Consider the following 8,487-nt stretch of genomic DNA (forward strand, 5'->3'; position numbering starts at 1 on the left):
TCCAACATGCGAATCATCTGCCACAATATCCACTGGTCATTAGGACCTATCACCTTGAACGTCGGCCTCGCGCAACGGCGGGTGTTTCCGGCCGTAGACGTGACGCAACAGATGAATTTGCCCTCCGCCGGCGCCGCCCTTCTCCCTGAACCCGCCAAATGGTGCGTACAGCAACTGAGGATGATGTGGGCGGAGGCCCTGGATAAGGAGGCGGGCGCGAAGTTGGCAGAAAGATTGGGAATCCAGGCGGTGGAGGAGGGGGAAGAAGGGAAGGTGGAGTGGCTGGAGTACCTGAAAAAGGTCCGGATACTTTTTGAGCAACGCGGCCCCAGTGGGGAAGGGGCAGTCTTGTGGACAGACGAGGCAGGGTTGGTGCTTTTGCTGATGTGCTGCTTGCAAAGGCAGGTGCTGGGGCACCTGGACGCGGGGACTGTGAGGGCCTTGGAGCGGATCATGGCGGAGGAGCTGCCGAGGGCTGCGGGGTGGCGGAAGTTGAGGAGGGAGGTCGAGGCCCTGACGCAGCATGCAGACGTGCGGACGGTGGCAGAAGCATTTGCAGAGGCACATATGACAGCTCAAAGGAGGGTGAAGGGGGTAGAGAGGGAGGGGGACGGCGGAAGGGGGGAGTTCGGGCAAGGAGGCTTCACGTCACCTTCCATTGGGAAAGAGGGGCTGGCACTGAACGAGGAGGTGAATCGGGTGTATAAGCGATGCTCGGATGTACTTGCTCATGCCATCAATTACGCGCAGAAAAAGCAGCAGATTGCTAAGCTTACGAATTCCGCAGACGAGGCGGGGGATATTGCCAGAAGTCGCTCACAGACAAATGTGAGCCGTAGGAGATGATAGCGGCGCTTTTGACCGCGAACTCACGCATTTAATGTATTCGAAACACGCTTTTTAAGATCTCAAATGAAACATGTATCCGTATGCTCTCCATATCCGTCCTCACGTACGAAAGTGTAAAGGCTTCTCCATTTTACTTTTTGTGTTTCTGTCTTCACAGTCTTTCTCTGCGAGCTGTGAGAGGGTCATGCCCTTTATGGGCACGACGGCAGGATTTTGATTTTTGAAAGAACTTCTTTCGGCTGTAAGTCTTCAAAAAAGAAGAAAGCGGGGACGGAAACTTCTTGCTTGTGTGTTATACATTACAAAGTCCTCTACAATTCTACAGTCCTAATTGTTCACGCGACTTCACGCAGCAGACCAGATTTATAGCTTTGCATGATCGTCTCCGAGCATTTCAGAATGCTATAATATGGAATGATCTTCCGCTGGCACCTCATTATGCGATACGCACTCCATATAAACACAGGTATCCCTGTCCGCTATGCTTTCATGACCACATGAATTCAGTGGCTGAGCACGCACAAAAGGCGACGTCCAGGCAATCGGGGGACATACAGTAGCACAATACTTCCTAAGAAAGATGTCGTACGCCGAAAGACACGCAACTACTTCAAGAGGGATCGATATTTCTTTGAATTGTAGGTGTAACCTCCCCCCACAAACGTCGACGTATGCGATAATGGCGACGATATCGCGAGGCCAGGCGCAGGCGCGCGGTTTCATGACAAATATAGCTGCCCCATATCGACACAGTCTTATCTCTCGTTCCCCGCACGTAGAAATATTGGTCGTGGGCAACAATATTCAACTCCTACACCTTTGAGTGGGAGTCTTTCTCAGTGGCTGAGAACCACTTCTCACTTGAAGTTGGCTGATAATGGCAAGCAGCATGAGCAGCAGAAGCGCCATTGCTGTCCCTCCCACGTCCTACATATCAATCCGTCGCTCCTCCCTCTTGCTCATTACTTTGGGCTCATTCGCATTGGGCACTCTTATTGCGAACATGACTTCCCGGTCCTGGCGGAGGGTACAACGCTACATAGACTCCCGGCGTAGCAATGGAGGGCGCCGGCCAGTGATCGTCTGCTTTGGAGACAGTATCACACAGGGAGGGCACAGCCCCGAACACGTGGGGTGGGTGGGTCGGTTGGAGGATTTTTATTGCCGGAAAGCGGACGTTTTAAATCGAGGTTTCAGCGGGTACAACACAGACTGGTTGTCTCGGATGTTGGTGGACCTCTTTTCCCGTATGTTCAGACGGAGACCACCTGTATTGGTGACGATATGGCTTGGTGCCAACGATGCTACGGTAGAAAGCTCACGGCAGCACGTGCCCCTGTGGAAATACAAGGAAAATTTGGAGAAAATGGTCCGGTTTTTCAAGGGCTTGGGTCGGCGTGATCGTCAAGTACGTCGGGCGGAATCCGGGACGGAGGGAGCGACGAGGCCTGACTCACGGTGCTTGCGTGTATCCAACGACTATGTCCCTAATATATGTGGCGCAGACTCCTTTTCCATGGAGGCCAACGTCTGTGTTTGTACCACTCCCTACTGATCTCGAACCCCCTCTTGCTCTTCCCTACCAGGTGGCCATCCTCCTCGTCACTCCCCCCCCTTTGCACGAAGGGAAATGGCTTGCATTCCTCCGCTCGTCGTGCCCAACCTCCCTCCTCGACCGGTCCTTCGCGCGCACTGCTTCCTACGCCCTGGCAGCTCGAGAGGTGGGGCAGGCCATAAAAGTCCCGGTAGTGGACATACACGCCTCGTTTGGGGTCCAGATCGAGGAGGCGGTGGGAGGGGAGGGAATGCCCCAAGACGAGACCTACGCCAGCTTTCTCTCGGACGGCTTGCACCTGAATGAGAAGGGGAACAGAAGGGCCTTTGAAGCGGTGAGAGACAGTATCAAGCACCATTTCCCCTGGCTGGATCCCATCAATCTGGAGACGCAGGCCCCGGGGTGGGAGAGCTTACGGTCGCTGTACTTGGACGAAGCCGAGGGCAGGGGGGAGAAAGGGGAGGGCGGTACCGTGCCTTTGTACAGCAGTAAGAGCAGCGTCATTTTCAATGCGTACTAGGCGTGCTGGAGAGAAAGTAACGGGGCAAAGGTCAGAGACGGCAGGGCACCCACGACGTTCAAGCTGGTGAGCTCGACTCATGAGCAGTCCTAGGGATCGGGGTATCGTGATCCCTCAATAACTAAATTTAACACATTTTTGGCGTTGTGTGCACCAGCGTTGGGTTATGACCTTTTGCAGCGCACTTTGTGGTATGGTTCTTTGAAAGCTGCAAGCCTGGCGCTCGACCATCTCCTCGCCTTCCTTTCTCGCCTTCTCTCTGCTTTACGCCCCTCGCTTTATCCCGGGGCGGCCACCCCTGTGGAGTATGTGCCACCTTCCCCATCTTTTCCACATCGTGAACACGACAGAGCGTCTTCCATCCATCCCTTGGTGCTCCTCCGTGGCTCTCCCCTTTGGATGCGCCCTTTCAAAGCAATTTCCCGGACAGATATTGCTGGCCTCAATCTTGAGAGTCGACAAAGGTCTTTCCGCTGGCACGCAGGCAAGGAGATAGGGAGAAGGCCACGCCTTACTCGCGCGGCCTGGCTTCGCCGCCATGGCCCCTCTATACCCCGGGCCCTCTATGGAACATTCATATTCTTCCCTCCTGTCCTTCCTAGCCCCCCCCCCTGGCCAGCCGATCACCGTGGCGTTGCTCTCTTCTCCCCCGCCCCCGCATACCGGGCCTTGGAATTACTCCACGGCACGTAGCGATGCTTGATCATATGCCGGATCTGCCTCTTCATCGTCAAGATGAAGAGGCTTACGAAATACAGGAGAAGAATGGGCCAGTATACAGGCACGTCGAAAAATTCAAAAAAAGTCATGGTAAACGCGATCCACGTCGCCTTGGCGCACTGGTACCAAAATTTAAATTCGGGCAAACGGCGGGCAAAGGGGCGGTATTCCTCCGACTCCTGCGTAGGGAGCAACGGGCCTTCCGATTCTGGATCCATTTGCGGTGAGAGGAAGCCGATGAAATTGTTGAGAAGATAGATGCCAAGTCCGTAGGTGACGATGAACCATCCGTTGATGTAGAAGACCCGCACGGCGTAGAGCGTGAGCATCGCCGCAAAGATGACCCATCGAAGGCCCACATGGACGGTCGATTGGTCCAGTATGTGCTGCCATTTCCTGTCAGAGAGATGGAAAGGGGCGAGTTGTTTTTCAAGGCAGTTGTGCGTTGAGAGAACGTTTCAGCCGCCGCGAAAGAAGTTGGAGGGCTCTGGGAATACCCCATCAATGCGTGGACATGCCGACACTCTCGGGTCGGCACTACATGCAGAGGCTCCCACTTCAGGAATCCAACATGCGAATCATCTGCCACAATATCCACTGGTCATTAGGACCTGTTTGACATTACTTGCGGGCAGGAGTGTCTGGTGGAAGGGCATGTACCCTGCATGCATTTCGCCTCGGGAGGCCCCACCACCGAAACCCAGAGTCAGCAAAAACCATACAATAATGATACGTGTTCACGCTGTCGGAGCCTGCCAGGGTTCTTCCGGCTCTCTTTGCTCCCTTTAAGGAAGACTCCCCACCTTTTGACACGGCAGGTAACGCCTGCTTTGATTCGATCACGCACCTTTGCCAAGAGACCACAAATTGCTCCACAACGCTTGACTCTCCACCCGCTTCCATCTTTGACTGAACGGGACGAGTTAGTTGACTCGACAGGATAAGTTTTACAGACAAAGGGGAACTAGAATCCTCGACAATGGACTCGCTCGATTCTGAGGTGCTCTTTGAGCGAGGAAGGCCTCAGGGAAACCCTGCGTACACAGAGTTAAATGACACGCCTAGGCCACGACGTTCCGGTAGGGCTCGCAACAGATCGATGGTGAGGAGAGATGTGAAGACCTGATTGTGGGAAGGGGTCGTCCATGCGTGGGTGGGGTGGTCAGCTTGCGTTTGAAAGGAACAAAAACATACTTTCCGGTGCCCAAAGCTTCGCTCGTCTCGCTCCCGTCGCCTGCCACAGACCTTATCACCCCAATGTGTAAAAAAGAAAAGTGTCTTTTCCTCTTATCTTCTCACCTAAAAATGTCTTTTGATTTATTCAAAGTAGATTGAACATTTGAAGCACCGGAATGTTCTTTTTCAATACTTTTTACGGTCGGATTGCTCGCTGTGGCTGCCAAGCTTCCTCTCTCAGTCTCAATCCTGATGCCTACCTCCATCACTCCAATAGGCACCACTATTCAACTCAAGCCTTCATGGTGAACAAAAAACGAAAACACCGTGTGCGCGTTGCATTGTCAGACTTGGAACAGCCAGAAATATGCTTGGGCACGCTCCTGTGCGGGAAAGCCGGCAGTGCGGGGGAAGAGGATGACAGGTCAGTGCCCCCGTGAGGATCAAAGAGATGACAGTCCACCAGAGTGGGCATGTGACGGATATTTTGGCATGTAATCTCAGGAAGCGAACTCAATCAAAAATGTTCTTCTTCATCACCCGCCCCCACAACCTCTGGCTGTGCTGGACAATACAGGAAAAAAATGAAAAAGAAAAAGCAGTCACGCTCCGACTTGAGCGTCTCCGGTGGTCCCTCCCACTCTCCGCCACCTTTCCATGAAAATGACGATGATGATCCTTGGGGTAGAGCAGGGAATATATTGACGCAACTGGAGCAGAAATATTCCGTCCACGGGGGCATTCGTCCTAGCCCGGGGAGAGGCGACGGGGCCCTGGGCGAGGAAGGAAAACCGCGGCCGCGGAAGAAGAGGACCCGCCAAGATGTACGTGGGTGAGGAAGGGATGGAGAGCGTCTGCGGTGGTCGAAGACGGCCTATTTTTCATCGCCGCGTCATGTGATGTGACGACAGCTGTCCGGAGGCCTGCCCCGACCCCCCCTCCCCCCTGTCCGTCTTCCCCGCACAGGACATGTACGAACTGGACGACGACTTCATCGACGACTCGGCGCTTTTTGAAATGTTCGAGAAGCAACACGAGGCCCAGTCGGTGGTGACCAAGTACACGGGGTTCTTCGTGAACAAGGGCGACCTAGAGGTGGTCGGACACAAGGAGGGGTCACGAGCTAGCCTGGGGGCAGGCCCAGGGAAGGAGAGGAAGAAGAAGGCGAGAAAAAGTGGGGGGGAAAGGGACGCGCCGGGAAAGAAGAAGAGGACGGGGGAGGGAGAGGAGGGCAGTGGGGGCGTTGGTGAAGGTGGGGGCCATGCCAAAGGGAGGAAGACGAAGGGAGGGAAGGCGGGCCCGGGGGGGGACGAGGGGAGTGTGGTCAGCACCGGGAGCACGAAGACTGCCGGCGAAGGAGGTGGCTCGACGAGCAGTAAACAGAATCAGAAAATCAAAGGCCGGGAAATGGAGGGAGCAGCCCTGCGTGAATTCAAAGGGCGGGTTGCGGAGTGGGGCCGGGGAGGAGAGGGGGAGACGGCAAAGCCTTCGGACTCTGGAACGGCCGAAAGTATTCCCAGCACCTGGTTGCCTTTGGAGGATGACGGGGATAGCGCGTTGTCCGTAAAGAAGGACTCGGAGGGTTTGCCTCCGTCCTTGCGAGGGGCTGCCTTGGCTTTGGACGTGGTCATGCGCCGAAAGGGAGGGGAACCCAGATGGAGAAGTGCGCAGCCGGGGGAGCAAGGGATGAGTTCTTCGTATATAGATATAGTCTTACAGACGGCATTCCCCCTCAAAATGGGGAAAGAGCAAAACGTGGAATCGATTCGGAAGGCGTGGCGGAAGGGACTGGCAGAGGCAGCGCTAGCACGTGTGAAAGAGTTGGACACATCAATCGAAAAAAGTTTGAATGACTTCGGGCGACATTACGAGTTGAAGAAAGAGAGGCTGCTAAAGCGGAGCTCGGCCGGCGGTAAAACGGAGGGCAAAGTTGGGGAAGGACACGAAGAAGGGAAAGAACAGGGAAAGGAAATGCAGGGTATGCCCCCGCCCAGGTCGGTGGCGCTGGACGCGAAGTTGAAGCATTACATCGTCACGTTGTTGTCGAGTTTGAAAGAGCGTTGCAACATTCAGGCCTTGTACGCGGGTCAAGGGATAGAGGGTGGAGCGGACCAAGTGGAGGCGGGGGGGTTGCTTCCCCGGGTGGCCCCCAGATACGAAGAAGAGGAGCGGAGGACGTTGTTGGAATTGGCCAACACCTGGCCGAACGGGGAGATGAAAATACCGCGTCTGCGGCGGGCTTTGAATGCTTACAAGGGCAAACAAAACTTGTTGCAGAGCGTGGCAGGCGTCGCGGGAGGAGGACCCGGTCGAGAAGAAAAAGTGGAGGCAGCGGGTGGAACGTCATCGACATCGAGCAAAGAATCGCATGGAAAGGACAGGAAAGTTGGAAAGGGGCTCGTCGAGAAGGTCATGACAGGAAAGAAAGTCAAGAAGACGGCCGAGGTACGGAGGCAGGTGGGTCCTCGGAAGGGGAGTTTTGTTAACTTGCAAGTACGGCCTTACGACCCAAAAGATTTCGAGGTTGACGCTAAAAAAGTTTAAGATGAGTGGAACGAGGAAGGAAGAGCGGAGATATGGACATCTGACGAAATAAAGACGAGAGTGATCAGAGGAACAAAGTACCGGTAATGGAAAAGCGACGTCTTCCTGATAGCCATATTGTTGACGCAGAAGTACCTGTTGCCTCAGGGCTCGCGGCTGGTGGAATTCTTAACATTTATGCAAGCACCATCGCTATAGCATGCACCTGGCGCCACAGCGACTTTTTGGCTCCGGAGGCATGCTCTGTTGCTTTCTTCCAGGCACGCGGTGCTCTAGGCTGCTCAGTTAGCACATGCTTTGACCTCCTGTTCTGTTAAGCTTCCCAAAGCTCCCTGTTCTCCTATACTGGCTACTTCTTCCCTTCTTTTGTCAGAAATGGCGTTGCCATAGACGAGCGTTAACATGTCCTTCGCTCTCATTGCTCTCTTCATCCTCCTATCAGGCTCTATTGTGCTCTCAAATCTTGTCCAAGGACAACATGACATAATTCAATACTGGTCTTTTAAAGTCACTTTAAACACGCGCAAATTTACATGATGATGCACGAAGTTTGATTCGCTCAACTTCGCTTCTACTGCTACATTACACCGCAGAAATGGGGATCCTGATGATACTTAAATGAACTTAGCTTCTACTAACCCTTGCGTCATAGTGCGTGAAACAATTGTTGCAATCTGGTGTCTTCAATCTCTTCTTGTTGAGTTGGGGACTCTTCCTTCTACTTTCCATTCTCCTCTTTTTCCTTTCTTCTCACTCGTGCCACCCCTTTACAAACGAACTATCCGTGGCGACGTTCATTAATTGTGGAAGTAGTCATGGGAAGCGAATCAGGTTTGAATGAAGCCTGAGCATTCTGAGAAACGTAGCGATTGCACGCGTGGGGATGGTAGTTGTATTCGTGGAAGAGGTGGACTGGAGGCGAGCCACCCGAGCTGTTGCACGCATAGACGTGGGAAGGAGGCGCATGATATTGGTTTGTAGTCACCTGCCCCCCGTCAGAAAAGACGAAAAATTCCGCAGGCCTCATACGGGAAGAGGCCGATGCAACACGTGCACGATGACTGGTAGCGGTGGTGAGGTCGGCGTGGCCCACTATGGCATGCGAGTGCGGGTGGGGGGGGGG

The 8,487-nt window shown here is 54.1% G+C and overlaps 3 protein-coding genes across 3 annotated transcripts; 2 read left to right on the forward strand and 1 right to left on the reverse strand.

Annotated features, from left to right (window-relative positions):
- The first annotated feature begins 1,626 nt into the window (after positions 1-1,626).
- On the forward strand, positions 1,627-3,071 carry NGA_0626602 (gdsl lipase acylhydrolase family protein). The gene is made up of 2 exons (XM_005852629.1): positions 1,627-2,257; positions 2,436-3,071. Exons 1-2 carry the CDS (start codon positions 1,727-1,729, stop codon positions 2,922-2,924), a joined length of 1,020 nt encoding a protein of 339 aa, XP_005852691.1. The 5' UTR covers positions 1,627-1,726; the 3' UTR covers positions 2,925-3,071.
- Position 3,072: 1 nt separating this feature from the next.
- NGA_0627502 (protein rer1a) lies at positions 3,073-4,774 on the reverse strand. Its single transcript, XM_005852630.1, has 2 exons — positions 4,492-4,774; positions 3,073-4,040 (listed from the first exon to the last, which is right to left on the reverse strand). Exons 1-2 carry the CDS (start codon positions 4,545-4,547, stop codon positions 3,548-3,550), a joined length of 549 nt encoding a protein of 182 aa, XP_005852692.1. The 5' UTR covers positions 4,548-4,774; the 3' UTR covers positions 3,073-3,547.
- Positions 4,775-5,170: 396 nt separating this feature from the next.
- Positions 5,171-5,479, forward strand: NGA_0628002 (uncharacterized protein; the record flags this gene model as incomplete). The annotated part of the gene is made up of 2 exons (XM_005852631.1): positions 5,171-5,244; positions 5,325-5,479. Coding segments are annotated over exons 1-2 (162 nt in total), but the record flags the coding sequence as incomplete, so codon positions are not given.
- Between the last annotated feature and the right edge of the window lie 3,008 nt (positions 5,480-8,487).

Source organism: Nannochloropsis gaditana (assembly GCF_000240725.1).
Source record: "Nannochloropsis gaditana CCMP526 unplaced genomic scaffold scaffold1041, whole genome shotgun sequence".
NCBI lineage: Eukaryota > Eustigmatophyceae > Eustigmatales > Monodopsidaceae > Microchloropsis > Microchloropsis gaditana.

What these genes read in the sequence shown, in the direction of transcription:
- NGA_0626602 (XM_005852629.1), top strand. Translation starts at nt 1,727, where the DNA reads ATGGCAAGCAGCATGAGCAGCAGAAGCGCCATTGCTGTCCCTCCCACG. An exon ending in TGGGTCGGCGTGATCGTCAA is followed by an intron (nt 2,258 to 2,435) that starts GTACGTCGGGCG and finishes CTTCCCTACCAG; the next exon opens with GTGGCCATCCTCCTCGTCAC.
- NGA_0627502 (XM_005852630.1), bottom strand. Translation starts at nt 4,547, where the DNA reads ATGGAAGCGGGTGGAGAGTCAAGCGTTGTGGAGCAATTTGTGGTCTCT. An exon ending in TTTGTGGTCTCTTGGCAAAG is followed by an intron (nt 4,041 to 4,491) that starts GTGCGTGATCGA and finishes TCTCTCTGACAG; the next exon opens with GAAATGGCAGCACATACTGG.